This window comes from Cottoperca gobio, chromosome 12 (genome assembly GCF_900634415.1).
Source record: "Cottoperca gobio chromosome 12, fCotGob3.1, whole genome shotgun sequence".
NCBI classification, from domain to species: domain Eukaryota; kingdom Metazoa; phylum Chordata; class Actinopteri; order Perciformes; family Bovichtidae; genus Cottoperca; species Cottoperca gobio.
The window spans coordinates 2,613,114-2,627,992 of record NC_041366.1 but is presented as its reverse complement, the minus strand read 5'-3'; the positions used below and the strand labels follow the sequence as shown (position 1 = coordinate 2,627,992).

The following is a 14,879-nucleotide window of genomic DNA, read 5'->3' as shown; positions in this document are numbered from 1 at the left end:
CTGGCTTCACTGTAATTAATAACATCAACAAATCAATGCTTACATAAAAACAATGGGGATTTCTCCCTGATGAGCCAACATGAAAACAATTTTTGTCCAGTAAATGTCTACTATCTGCCACCTTTTATGCACATTATCAATTTGTGTGGAAACGTCAGAAAATCTGGCAGAAAAGTTTATCCCCTTAACTGAGGTGGTCTTTTGTCACTCAAGTTCTACTGAAGAGGTTGAATAAATATGACGAAAAAAAACGATACGGCCGGCATAAAAACAAATATAAAGTGCATAAAAAAACTCACCATTACGCTGAATTAGTGGAAGCCCTGAGCTTGTGTCTCTGCAATATTCTCCGTGTGCAAACGCGTGACAAAACTGTGTGACAAAACTGTGTGACGTATGCGTGCGACGCCATGTTGGATGATATACAAATCAACAATGGCGTCTAAAGCGAACAACAACAACAATACAACTCCGACTTCTTCAAAGTATTCTGACTCTCTGGAGTCCTCTGTAAAGGCAAGATTCAGAGAAAAAGTTCAAATTTGCAGGCCTTGACCCGTACACGCTAAAGCCGTCGGATCATATTGAGGATTTAGATTCATTACCGCCGCTTGAATATCCGGATATTGTGAACTACCTTGTGCTACAAACGTCGTGGGCAACTAACGCACAAATGAAGGCATACAAGAGCTTAGATGCTTATAATGTCTTTGTTTCTGGCTGGGTTGGTAGTCTTCTTACCAAACCAGTGAAAGATGACAGGGTGCTCGTCCATGCCCGTGTAAATCACTCTCAAAGAGCTCGAGATACACCGCTCAAGCCATGGTTTGTGAGTGAGAAGAGCGGCGATGTTATCCTCGTACATTGTGATTGTATGGCTGGAGTAAGCGAAGCATGTTCTCACATTGTTGCTTTACTTTTCACAAGTGAAGTATTCTCAAGAATAAGCAAAACAAAAACATGCACAGAAGAAAAGAGCAAATGGCTGCCATCACAATGTAAAGAAAGTGCCTTATTTACCAGTCAGCGATATGGAGAAGTAAGGTCTTACAGTGTTCGGGTATATCATAAGCACACATGTTTAACGTGAACATTGAAAACATAGCTTTAGCATGAGCTCCGGGCAACTCCGGAGAAGAATAGAGTCTAGTTCCGGCTCCTTCCCCCACAGAGAGGTGACGTTCCACGTCCCCAGAGCCAGCCTCTGCTGCCCGGGTCTGGTCCGTCGAGGTCCCTGACCATCACTGCCACCCATGTGACAGCGCACCCGACCCCAGCGGTTTTTCCCACGAGTGGTGGGCCCACAGGATGGATGGATGGGAGGCACCACGTAGCTTCTTCGGGCTGTGCCCGACCGGGCTCCGTGGCAAACCCGGCCACCAGGCCCTCGCTGTCGGGCCCTCCCTCTGGGCCTGGCTCCAGACGGGGTCCCCGGGCTTCCTCCGGGCAGGGTCTCTCCTTTCCTTTCCCTTTCTTTCATGAAGTCGTTTTTGAACCATTCTTAGTCTGGCCCCTCACCTGAGACCAATTTGCCTTGGGAGACCCTACCAGGAGCACTAGGCTCCAGACAACACAGCTCAGGTTCATAGGGACACACAAACCTCTCCACCACGATAAGGTGATGGTTCCCAGAGAGGACAGACAGATGTATCCGGTGATATTTCAAAATAAAACCTCTTTCAATAATAAAATGTTTTTTTATTCAATCTTTCTGTGCGGCCCGGTACCAAATGACCCACGGACCGGTGGTTGGGGACCACTGTACTAAAAGACTGCAACAGGAATTTATGTTGGGATGAATTGATGAAAAACAGTTTACATTGGGGAATCAGAAAGTAAATATTTTTAATTAATTTCTTACGAGCAACCGGAACAATTGAGAGAATTTATTTATTTATTTATTTCTGACAATCTACTGCTCCACCTACAGTCCAGTAGGTGGCGGTAATGCATCAAATCGCTGGTTGCCAACCGACAATAAACCTAAAAAAAAGATGTAGACTTCATTTCAAAGCCTTCATCAAACCTGACATTTACACATTTAATGGCGCTTTGACTTAATAAAAGTAACTGTTCAAGGAAACTTTTGCACTTGATGCCTACACTGTCGCGTTGTTACCGTCAACACGTGAAGACGCACCAACACAATAAGCAGCGGCACGAACTCATCAAGAACAGGCCCTGCAGTAGTCCATATAAAATGACTCGTGTAAACGTGGATTATAAATAGATCATTTGGATAGATAATGTAATTGAAGCTCTGTATCAACAGTAAAGTGCCATCTGAGCTGCTTTGTGCTACATGTAAACTGTTGACATAACTTTGTGTGGATTAGCTAAACTCGAGTAAAGAGTAAAAAGGTTATTTTAGATTCCTGTGCCATAGGCTGTACTGACATTACATCTGGTGAGAACTACGTTTAGGACTCAAAAGTTTACACTGATGTGTTGCTTTGAGACAACTGCTGTTCTGATACCAGGTGATCTGGTTCAGTTAATTAATTTCAAATACAGGGCTATATGCATTTACTGTAGTTATCTCATTATTTATATAGCTGGCTCTTAGTTGTGATTTCATTTGTACTTTTTATTAATTACATATCTATTTCTTACTTTGATTGATCCCATTTTCTTCATAGACCCATTAGAATGATGCATGAAAAACAAGACCACCACATGTACAAGATAACTTATTTAATAATTCAACTATGATGATTACAGCCATAGCATGCATAGTAACAAACAAACAAACAAACAAACACAAAGTACTTCAAACACTTTAAATATCAAAAGTTAAGAATACAATCAACACTTCTCAATGCTTATTCAAAGTCAGCGATGAGTCACATTATTACAGCCCCTGTGAGTAGAATAATTACAACTCCTTTAAAATTATTCTGATGGAACAAGTTCTTATTTGTAGAAACAAAAAGAGACTTCCTGCTGAGAATTAGTGCAGGCTATTGCTCTTAGTTTATTTTATGTCCCCAGGTCAGCCATACTACCACAAGGAGTCACTATATCCACACTTTCAAACCATAAACAGAGACTTTAAGGTAACTCAACGACTGCTAATAAACTTCAACTGCTAATAAACTTCAACTGTCCAGACTTCCTTATGAATACAATCAAACAATCACAGTAAGTCTTTCTACAGATACTAAAAGAATGCCACTAAACTGAGGTTTCTATATTGTGAAATTCTGACATTTTGTCCAGTCAAGGTCCAGAATGAAGGGGGGGGGGGGGGGTCCTATCACATCAACACCTGTTACTGTGGAGCTCTTAGTGTACTTGTTCTTTCAGTGCTTATTCTTTTCAAAATTAATACAGTAGATTTGTGAGCAAAGTAAACGACTGATCTAAGCCCGACATCCTGTTCTTGTAGCGTAAAATATAGCATCAATAAGACCAAATATAAAAGAAAATAACTAAATGTTTAATCCATTTTAAAATCATAGCACGACACTCGTTTTCTTAAGTTTAGCTACTTTAGCATGGGTTTATATAAAAAAAAAAAAAAAGGTTCTGAACTACAAATACAAATTTTGTTCAACAACCATGTTATGGCTTTTTCAGATGCAAATACATCTACCAAAAGCAGTTAACCATTTTTAAGAGAAATAAAATTTTCTTTAATTGAAATACACTACAAAAGATAGAAAAATAGTTGTAGTTTTACAGTTGGCAGCAAACTGGCTGGGCTCAGAGGAGGAGGTGCAGTGGATCACATGATGGAGCAGCCTCTCTTTGCAGTGCGAGGGTCACCCTGCACACAAACAATCATGGTTCCATTAAAAACACAAAAATAGTAAAATGCACAACCTTAAAATCTAGATCAACATTGAGGTTTCAAGGAAGGCAGACATGTTAGGAAATACACTTGTAAGACAGACGGCTACTAGTTGATCTTTCTTCTGACTGACAGACGAGACTTGTTCTGAATAATGTGTTCAAAGAAATATTTTTTAACCTGTACATTTAGCAGTTTGATTTAAATGTGAGGAAATGTCAGTACTGAGTGTGGCCTGTAGTCTCACCTGTTGGTGGAAGAAGTCTTCCTCAATGGCCTCCACTTCATTATCCTCTTCCTCACTCTGCTCTTCTACTGAAGTCTTATATGTTGTGGTTCTCTTTGCCACTTCCTGCCACAAACACACACAGTGATGTCTTTAAAAAGATATTCACTAAAATAAGACAAACAGAAAAGCAGCAAACCTCCATATTGGAGAGCATTTTCTGACATTTCTGCATGAAAAATTACTCTAACAATTAATCAATTAGCAAAATCGTTGGAGCTCCAGAAGGGCGACTAGTCTAGAGATGGTGATGACAAAACAATGGATGGATGTGTGCATGTTCTCACCTCTCCCTCAGGGTCGATCAACACCACATGCACGTCCAGCCCTGAACCCCAGGAGGACTGGTTTTTCCACACGATGTCTGTGGGAGCTTTGGAGCTCACACCAGCATCAGACGCCCAAACCTGCACAAAGCAAACAAAAGCCCAAAGTCGTCCTCATTCAACACAGTATTCACAGCGAGTGACTTAAGGACATTTGCATAGTTTGCATAGATACAGCCACATTGTTCAACAACAAGAGCCAAAGACTGAACAGCCTTTTCTCAGTGTACCTGCGTCTTTATCTGTTAGTGAGTTAGAACGATTATACCGAGGACGGACTCAGGCTGCAGCGCTGATGGATTTAAGAAACTATTTTAAGTCGAAGCCTCAACTAATGACCATGTTGAACCCAGAGGGATTGTTTCTACAACAGTTTCTATTTATTGTGTAGCATTACTTTAACATTTTGTTAAAACATATATTAAGTATTAAAGTAACGGATGAGAAAGTATCATGAATCGACAACTGTTCATTTATTTAGGCAGCATGCTCAACATATTCCACTCTCTCTCATCAGCCTGTTTTATACAGAGATCCCTCAGTACTGTAGGAAGAATCATTACACCGGCTTTGCTTTTTTACACTGAACAACCAGACACAGTGCAGCCCCAGCTGTGACTTTAGATAGCATGCTGGTGTGTCAGTGTCTTGTGTGCGTGTGTGTGCGTGTGTGTGTTCTCGCCATGCTGGTCGTTTCTTTTACACAGACGTCGATTCAGCTGTGTGACCACCTCCGCTGCCGGTTTAGCAACAAGCTTTAAGACAAATATCGGCCCATCGATCGCACCCTTAATGCACCCCATCCCCGTTTAAGAGAAATATAGCATTTCTAATACTTCTTAAAGTCTCTTTTCTTCCTTAACCTTTAAAAATAACTGACATGATTTTAAACTGGACATCACTCCTGAACAGGTTCAGCAGAGAATGATCAGAATCTAACTAAAGAACAACTCTTACCGTGACTTTCTGGCCCGTCTTCAGGACATATTTGGGTGTGAACTTGAAGGTGGCCGAAGCGTGTTCAATAGTCTTAATCATCTCATAACCGACCATCGCCTGATCCTGAGGCAAACGCAATGAACAAGTCAGTCAGATACAAAAGGTCACAAGAGCTGCAGCTCCACATCAGCATGAAAGAACTAAAAGCATGCAACATGAGCTCACCTCATCTCCGCTGTTGTGGAGGCAGATGAACTTGCCGTCTGTGTCGATCTCGTCGATGGAGATGGGCCCCGTGGCCGAAGCCGAGTGAGCGATGGACACCGAGCTGCTTGCTTCCTGTTCCTCCACGTCAACGCGCTTCCTCTTTCCCTGAGAGGTGTGCACGCTGCGACTGCTGGACGAGGCTCGAGACACCGTGACACGAGTTGAAGGACTGGGAGACAGCTTCAGTCTGGGGGAGGGAAACATTAAAAACACTCAGCTGATGTTGGAATGGAGTACAAACCTAACTGCTGCCATCACTACTTGCACACTCTGGGTGCTCACCTTTCTTCTTCTCCCTCCAGAAGTTTGCGGTAGGCGTTGATCTCCATGTCCAGTGCCAGTTTAACATCCAGCAGCTGTTCGTAGTCATTCAGCTGTTGCTGCATCTTGGCCTGGATCTCAGCCACCTCGCGGTCTCTGTCTGACAGCATCTTGCGGCTCTTGTCTTTCTCCTGAGCCAACGCAGCCTCCAGCTCCACGATACGATCACGCCAACCACGAGTCTGAATAAAGACGAGGAGGTCAGAGTGTGAGGCGGCAATGATGCCCATGCGTCAGAGCGAGCCAAACCTATCATGTCATTTAAAAAGCATTGACATCAGCAGCAATAAAATCATTGCGCATATGAGAAGTAGCCCTCATATCTTCTGTGTGTACATGTACTGCTGCATGAAACTTTTTAATGACCTGCACCAAAAAAAACCTCAAACTGAAAGAATTTGAACATCTAAAAAAAATTTTTTTACCCGAGTTTTATGAAAAATAAGCCGACTAACATTAAGTAATTAAATAAGTTTATTTTTTATGACTTTATCTGGAGTATTGGCAACTTATTTTCTGTACTAAGTAACGCAGGGACTTCAGATTTCACATAGTGATAGTCAGGGTCAGCAAAATTATTTTGATTAGATTTTAAACATGGACATTTTCTACGTGTTACAATGTCATTTGAGGTGATTTTCCCTTTAATTTAAAAGCCCTTGATACTTCTCACAGAAAGTGTCGACAGTTCTTAACTTCTAGGTCAATGTGTGACAATTGGCCGCCATGAACAGTTACTGCTCTAGTGACAATTACATTCACAGCTCAGATTTTACAAGCACTTGCATGTGTATTTGGAGCCCTGCAATGTGAAGCTTCGCTGAATAAGATACTGAAGGCGTTAACTTGTCCTCTCGGGTAAATTCTCCATGTCATTGAAGCAAACAATGTGAACAGGAAGTTGCATCAAGAGATGTGAAAACAATCCTGTGACTGAGTGAATAATAGAGCAAATAATGTCCAGATGGTGAGTATTTTATAGATTTTTACTTTAAAAACCAGACGAGGCAGAGTTCACAGATTTACTGGTGAAAAGGGAACGCTAATAGTATCTGGAAACTCTCCCAACAGAACTAATCTGAACAAATGTTTCTCATCTTTGCAGTTGCCTCTAAAGAAGTTAGAATGAGTTTGGCTTTTACAGGGATAAAAAAAAAAAAAAAAAAAAAAAGTATATACACGACTGCTTAGAACATCAATTGTAATTCCATCAACAAATAAAGTTAATGATTAAAAGAAAATGTTAACCTCCTTCTGCATTCCTGCCAGCTGGGCGGAGAGGCTCTCGATCCTCAAGCTGGACTCTCTGAGCTCCTCTCGGGCCATGCTGGCCGAGGCTCCGTTCATCTCAGACAGCCGATGCAGGTCCTCCAGCTGGAGACAAACACACAGATGGTTTGAGAGTCAGCAACGTCAACACGGTTTCCCTTTCATCACACCCTGAAAGAGGAACTGAGCAGTGTCAGTCACTTCCTGACATGCATGTAGCAACATGCTGTTTGGTAAGTTGGCTTTCAACATGTGTGACTTACAGGGTCACGACTGTACTTTTACAGATTGTTGCTTACTTGCACATTGTGCAGGAGGGTGTGTCAACATAGAGAAATCATACCAGTGTATTTTGGCATTCACTTTTATAATTTATTACAAGCAGTTGGACAACCTGCGTTTTAAAATAATAATCTTCACCTCATCTGATCTTGACTAAAAGGTTTTTGTTTTTGTTTTCATCCTTTAGTGGATCACACAAAAAGACCCAACTGATGTGGATTATAACGGCGTGCTCCAAAAGGTGTTGTGTAGCAGAAGACTCTCAGGAGAAATCTGCACTTGTTAAATGTTGTACAAACCAACTAAAGAGAGTTAGAAATGATCATCAACACTGCCTTTGCATCTTAACAAGTGCACCTGAACAATGGAGAGAAAAAACTGAACTCATAAATACTGAGGAGTATTTAAAGTTGGAAGCTTTTTCCACATCCCGTGCTACTGGTCTGTAATGCTCCTCTGGGTTTGGTCTGGACCATGTAGTTCCAGCTCTTCACATGCAATGGATTATTATGTGAATGCAGAATATGTACGAAGACAGTGTGTGCATTCATACTTTGGTCACATGGGTGCTCTCCATGTTGTCCTTGTACAGCTTGATCTGCTCATCATTCTGGGCCCTCATGTCAACCAGGGCCTGAGTCAGTTTATAGTCATACTCCTCCTTCCGTCCAGAGTCCACCTCCACCAGGCGGGTCTCGTAGCGCTGCCGGGCCTCCTTCACTTCCTTTAGCACAGCAGTCAGTGGTCAGACAGCATTCTTTTATCCAACTACACGCAACCTCTCAGTCGGACACAGGAAGACATCAACACTTGTTAGGTTGCACAAACAAAAACAAAAGGGTGTCATCGAATTATTAAAAACATAATTAAGACATTTAATCATTAGGTGCAGCACTACTAATAACTCAAGCTTACTTAGTCAAGAATATGGCAACATTTAGGATTTTAATGCCGACGAAATAGCTGAACTAAAAAACCCAAGTACACTGGAGTCGCTCCAATTACACTCAAAGGCTGTCAGTCTCATTATGTTCCACTCAGGAGCAGCTGCTGAGTCAAGTGCACCACCTAGTGGCAACATCTGGTATACCGGTCTGGCATAATATCAAACAAGGTTGAACATTTTTACACCAGCCCAGCCCTGTGCAGAGGCAAACCAACCATTCTGCATCAGCATCATTAAGCCAGGCATGAACCCTCATCGTCAGAGTCTTGTCTACTATGATTTGGTATTCTGTCAAATTCTGACCTCTTCTTGCATGCTCTTACGGAAGATGATATCCTCGGTCAGACTCTGGCAGCGGTTTTCCAAATCGACACGCATCAGCATCTCATCTGCAAGGTGCTTCTTGGTCTGAGTGAGACCTGCATCCAGCTGCCAACACACAAAAACAAGTAAGGGCTTTGAAAATAAGTCAAGATGGATGCAAAAGGGTCATCAAGTTTAGCAAGTCTGAAGCAGCTCTGGGAGAAAACACGGCCACACCATCACCACAACCGCAGAATAACATTTTGTTGAAGTATAAGATTCAGAATAAAAGCACATAATATTCATGTTTTTACTAAGCTTCTCTCTGCATCACTACATTAAACAGTCAAGGGAACAGGTACAAAGGAAAATCTTTGGTGCCTAATCACATCCATGCGACAGCAGTGCTTTACCTCCTGCAGCTGGTCCCGCAGGTCGGCCAGTGTGGCCCCCAGGCCTCTATTCTCAGACAGTGCTGTAGCCAGCATGGCATCTTTAGAGTTCATCTGAGCCTCCAAGTCCCTCAGCCGGGCCTGGGCTCCTGCTGCCTCAGAGTCCCTCTTGTTGTAGCTGGAAGCAGGATGACAAAGCAGTGTGAGTGTGTGTGGAGGACAGCGTGTGATGCTGGGCAGACATACAGACTACCATCAAGGACATGAACTACCCCAGTGTATCCGAATACAAGTCTGACACATGGTAGACCCGAAACCAAACCTGATGAGGCAGGCAGTGACAAGAGGATGTTCACAGACTACACTGTGGAAAACATCATTAATGGCAATAAAGTATCTTTCTTTGTGCGTTTAAGAAAGGGCAATGCACATAAATAATGTTTAACTGTTTGCTCATGATTATTACTCAAGACGCACAATTCAAAAACACATCTCAACTTCACACCTGACGCCACACGATGCACTTCAGTGTGCGACTCGAGGAGCCTACCCGTCGATGAACTGCCCTTCTTGGGATAAATAAATAAAGTTTGTCTGAATCTCATTTCATCACTGGTACAGGTTATTGTAATGTTAAAGCAACTCCCCAGTTTAAAAAATTTTTTTCTCTCCAAACCCATCTGCCGACCCCCAGGTTGAGAACCAATGTGATATGCTATACTGTCTTTATAATATGACATATGCTGCAAAATATACATTTACTAGTTTATAAAAAGGTCGGCCTGGCTAAAATAATGCAGTCTGACCACTGAGGCAGAGCGAGCAGCCCTGCAACACATCTGGATGATGATGTTGAATCATTTCTAATATTTTGTTCACTCAGTCCATGAGGGTAGACAACCCCTCCAGCCACTGCCATCGAGTAAGGCAGAAGTAAAACCGGGTCCAGGCCTCCTATTTATTTCATGTTTACACTGTAAATACATTGTTTTTTCAGTAATTGTCAAATTTTCCGGTTTTGAATTTGTATTTAGTTAAAAATAATCAAATAAGACAAATATAGATGAAAGACACATTTCACTTTCAAAAACAATGAACACCCGTTCCCCAGCTGAGCCTGAACTAAGTCAGGAGTTTCAATAGGTTTGTGAGTAAAGAGGCCAGTTATATTCTCATGGTGTGTCCGAGGGTTACAATGGGCGGCTGACTGCTGCTGCAGTGGACAAACTATGAGAGGAATGCAGTGCGCTATGTCTGCTTTTTCACATTTTACTGAGAAACATTAGCTGGGAGGCAAAACCACTGAAGCGGTGGGCTCTCACTTCACAGGAACACTAAGACCGTACCAGTGCACAACAAATACCTACAGTTATTACATTAGGAATACAATTAAAAAAGGGAGGACTAATGTTTAGTCTTTACTGGTGATGAAATGACAACAATTTGAAATAATGATCAGACAAAATAAGCAAATTTGGAAAGGGAACCACAATGCACGGCAGTTGACTTTGGAGGAATGTTTAAGAGCTATGGCCAATGAGCCGGTGTAATTTTTCAAAACGACAACAACGTTATCTTCCTCGAGGTCTCCGAGGTATTTACAGAGCCACGGATTTTGTGTACTGTTACGGTGCTACTGCATACCAACAGCAAGCTGAATCTTTTCCAGAGTTGCCACATGTCACCTTTACTGTGATCTTTGTGTGGAAAGTTGTAGATCACAGCTTAATGTAAGCAGAGTAAATATTGTACAATCCAGTTAAATCGTCACAATCCAAATACTAGACACATGTTGAAAATCAAGATGAAGTGGACTATTGGGTCATGTCAACTGGCCACAGTCTGTCACTGCCAACTGTTCTACTGTGCTGAGCAGACACATAATACATCCTCTGTTCAACAACACAGCAGCTCCACACATGGAACAGCACATGTGTCGTACATGTGCATTTCAGACACAATATACTATTATCACAGAAGACTTCTACGACATTGATTTAGCAACGACAGTAGCCCTCTGCAACGTTCTCATCACCAACCTGTGGGAATGCACATGCTGGTGAAATCCAAGTTTTTTTCCGGCTAATTTGGGTTCACACGAAGCCAAAAGGAACATACACGCAGGTGTGGCTGCCGATTTGTCTGTGTCTCAATGAAACACTGTTTGGTGTTTATTTGGGGGGGGGGGGGGGGGGGGGGGGGGAGACACACACATTAGCATTGTTCTTACACTTCTACACATTTTTAACAATTCATTACACAGTTGCTCAACTAACAGGCATTTAATTTCTGTTGAATCAACACACTTTCAGGAGGAAACAGCCACCGTGTGTGTTCCTGTACTTTTGTTAAACAGCTGTGAGTAACTGTCGCAGCTGTCAAATTCTGTCGGATTTATTGGAACACACACAAATACTCAAGTTTCACGAATATAAATACACGGATGCTGTGCATACACGTCTACAAATAAAACCCAATATTCAAATGATTCAATTTGGATATTAAAATGATGTCATACAGGCTTTGTCTGATGCAAATTTACTCACACATTCATTCTGTGTATCACTTCAAAATCAGACCCACAAAAACTAATTATACTAAAATACGTAGGTGTGTTGTACATGTATACACAAAATGTTTTTTTTCTAGTTATTAAAGCTATTCGATCAGTAATTTATACAGCATTAAACGTGGTAAAAGTTACATTTTAAAAGCCGGTTTGACGTATTCTTTTTCACTAACACAGACAATGGTGGGCGGGTAACGGGCACTGTCAATCATTTCTAATTATTGTTTATAATTTACCATTTAAAACATGTATGACTAACTGATTGCAACTACGTCAAAAACCATAAGAATTCATTTTAACGAGCTACAAAACAATCTAACGGACGGTCACTCTAAACAGTAGGTTTTTGTATAGGCCGAGTTTGAGGGGCGCGCTCACGAGACGAGAAAACGTAACGTTAAGCCCTGAACGTTGCACGGAATTACGTGCGTAATGTAGTGGCTCGAAAATCAAAGTCAGCATTTACCCTTTAGCTAATTATCTAGAGTTCCTGTCCGTATTAAAGTGTTAAAAGGCTTACTTCTGTAGAAGCTGGTCATGGTCGGATTTGATCTTTCCCAGCTCAATCTGCAGCCAGGCCCGCTCCTTGGAGGAGTCATCCAAACACCTTCTGGCGTCGGCTAGCTCGGTCTCGTACAGGGCTTTTAGTCCGGTTACCTCGCGACTCCTCAAGTCTTCCCCCTCGTTTATTTGCAAATGGAGTACATCGTTTTCAGACTCCAAATTGCGGACTTTGTCGATGTAAACGGCCAGGCGGTCGTTGAGGTCCCGGAGCTGCTGTTTCTCCTGCAGTCTGCTTATCCTGGTCGGGCTCAGCAGAGTGCCGCTGCCGCACGTGCTTCTCTGCCCGGTCGGAGTTGCAGCCGCGGTCGCCATTGTAGAAGACTAAATAACCCGTATGAAAGACCGTAACCAAACTAAAACAACACACAGATTGTGCAGGTTTAATGATTTCGATCCAACCGCTCAACAACAACCAGCACTTCCAAAAACTCTCCTGGAAGTATATCCTGTTTCTTCTTATCCGAATGAAAGAGGGTTTGGCTTCCTAATATGGCGGCTCATTGGATATTCTACGTTGTGTACCACTAGCCAATGGCGTAGCTCGACGCAATGCGTTCTTTCAACTTTAACTTTTGTATTCACTTGTAACTCTTACCGGCGTATGCCGAAACAGTCTTGAGCAGGCGGAGTCGAGTTCCATCACGCTTTCTAAACCCGGAGTTTAGCGGCTGACCCCGTTTGTTGAATCCGAGCGCTGCCTGACTTTTCTGATAACGGCTGATGCTGAAATCATTTCATTGTTTCATTTCTTCGCGTAGTGGATCCTTTACTATACAAGGCAATACATAAGCGTTCAAGGAGGGAAGAAAAACACACTTGTAACCTAGATTACACGATAATGAATAGCATAGAAATAATGGCAATGACCCAGATATAAAAGAGTAATTCAATTTACAGATACTCATTGCTTTGTTCTGTTGTTCTGCTGCATTCAGTGCCTTGCAAAGACTCTGCCTGCTGAAAACAAAACAAACTAATATTATAGAAATGAGCAAATGAAGGAACTGTTAGTTTTGAAGGCCACAGGATGGACACGTTTCTTACATTTGGTTTAATTAAGAGGGAAATTCCTCATACTTAAGAAGACTAAATCAAGAATAATAAAGTATATGCACAAAGTGTATTATTTTAATGTATTACTGTTTTATTCCTTAAACCTTCTGCCGTTATCACTGGTTTGATCATATGTTTCGTTCACATATGTTACTTAAAATGGTAAACTTGGTTTTCATTTCCCGTGCAGAAGATTTTAAGGTCTTTATGTTCTAAGTTCTAGTGATTTAACATCTAGCATCTTAAGACTAAAAAAGTGTGTTTAAATGTTCATTCATAACATCCTAATGTGATCACCTTCTCGTGTTTCAGGGGCAAACTGCTGTGGAATAGTCCTTCTTGTGTTTTACACATCGACATGGCAACCTTTCTCTTTTTAACCACTGTTCTTTTATTTCATATTACAAAAATATTTGACAATATATTGTTAAAGACCATGAAAGATTGGGAAAGAGTTTGAGTTTGAGAGTTAATCAGTGCATAATATTTCAGTGCATAATGTTAAAGTACATACCAAACTTGAGCTGGCTGCAGATCCATCACCCCTCAGTGGTCAACCCGCACAGCAAGGTGGCCAATGGCATGGAAGCATCAGTCAACATTGGAGTGATAACACAGCAAAATATAACTTCTTACTGAGTTACGATGCCTGAAGATTATTTATTTCGATACTATATGTGTGTAAAGATCTTCTGTGATAACACACATGAGAAACTAGACATTTTAAAGTGTAACACCCCTGAGTGGCCAAACAGACAGACTCACTTTAGCTATAGCTGTGAAACTGTCAGGAAACCAAACTAGCTTTTAAACAGTTGCCCAGTACAGACATATTCCATAACATCTGTATTCAAACATGCTTTCAGCATCTTTTATTTGTTCCATGCTTGCAGCATAGCTGGAGCATGGAGACTGCAGTGAGTTGGGAAATAATCACATCAAGGTCGAACAGTGTCTTCATTTCTCTCACAGACTACATCACTGAAGGATTTTAAAGTAGTTCTGCATGACTTGATTGACGACCGTCATCAGTGCCGGGAGGCTCCGCCCCTCTTCTCCCCACTAAAGCAACACAAATGTTCTCATCATGGTCTTCATTTATTACATAGAATATAGAGTTCTACTGCCCACTTTATGTACAGTTCTGAAGCACCTACGCATAATAAGAAAATGTCAAGACATTGTTGCTCTCTTTAATTCAGCTTTTTGCTGGATTCTAACCCTGTGAGCAGCCGTGAATGAAAGTTTGAAGTATTAGACTATTTTATTAATGAGTTTCCATCTTTTCCAAATAAATAAATCTCACATATTATGTAAAGATACTGTATCATTTCATACTTTCTTGGCAAATTTGATAAAAAAAACAACAACAACATCCTTATAAGTTTAGCAATTTTATAAAACAAACAGTACCATTTATGTATGGAGACCCACAGTGTTAAATACAGTATATAATATCACCATTAAATTGTTCAATTATCCAATACACTTCTAAAGCTCAGCTCAGCTCATGATTGTAAAATGTAATTCCATCTTTTCACTATAAAATAGTTTTTTGAAAATAAAAGG

At 41.4% G+C, this 14,879-nt stretch overlaps 1 protein-coding gene across 1 annotated transcript; it reads right to left on the bottom strand.

Moving 5' to 3' along the window:
- Positions 1–2,679: 2,679 nt before the first annotated feature.
- On the bottom strand, positions 2,680–12,738 carry lmnb1 (lamin B1). Its single transcript, XM_029445101.1, has 11 exons — positions 12,214–12,738; positions 9,146–9,302; positions 8,733–8,858; positions 8,037–8,207; positions 7,181–7,306; positions 5,894–6,114; positions 5,570–5,798; positions 5,363–5,467; positions 4,367–4,486; positions 4,041–4,145; positions 2,680–3,769 (listed from the first exon to the last, which is right to left on the bottom strand). Exons 1-11 carry the CDS (start codon positions 12,567–12,569, stop codon positions 3,728–3,730), a joined length of 1,758 nt encoding a protein of 585 aa, XP_029300961.1. The 5' UTR covers positions 12,570–12,738; the 3' UTR covers positions 2,680–3,727.
- Between the last annotated feature and the right edge of the window lie 2,141 nt (positions 12,739–14,879).

Excerpts from the sequence above, each read along its gene's own strand:
- lmnb1 (XM_029445101.1), bottom strand. The coding sequence starts at position 12,569 with ATGGCGACCGCGGCTGCAACTCCGACCGGGCAGAGAAGCACGTGCGGC. Across the intron at positions 9,303-12,213 it reads CATGACCAGCTTCTACAGAA|CTACAACAAGAGGGACTCTG; the intron begins GTAAGCCTTTTA and ends TCCTGCTTCCAG. Across the intron at positions 4,487-5,362 it reads AGACGGGCCAGAAAGTCACG|GTTTGGGCGTCTGATGCTGG; the intron begins GTAAGAGTTGTT and ends TGCTTTGTGCAG.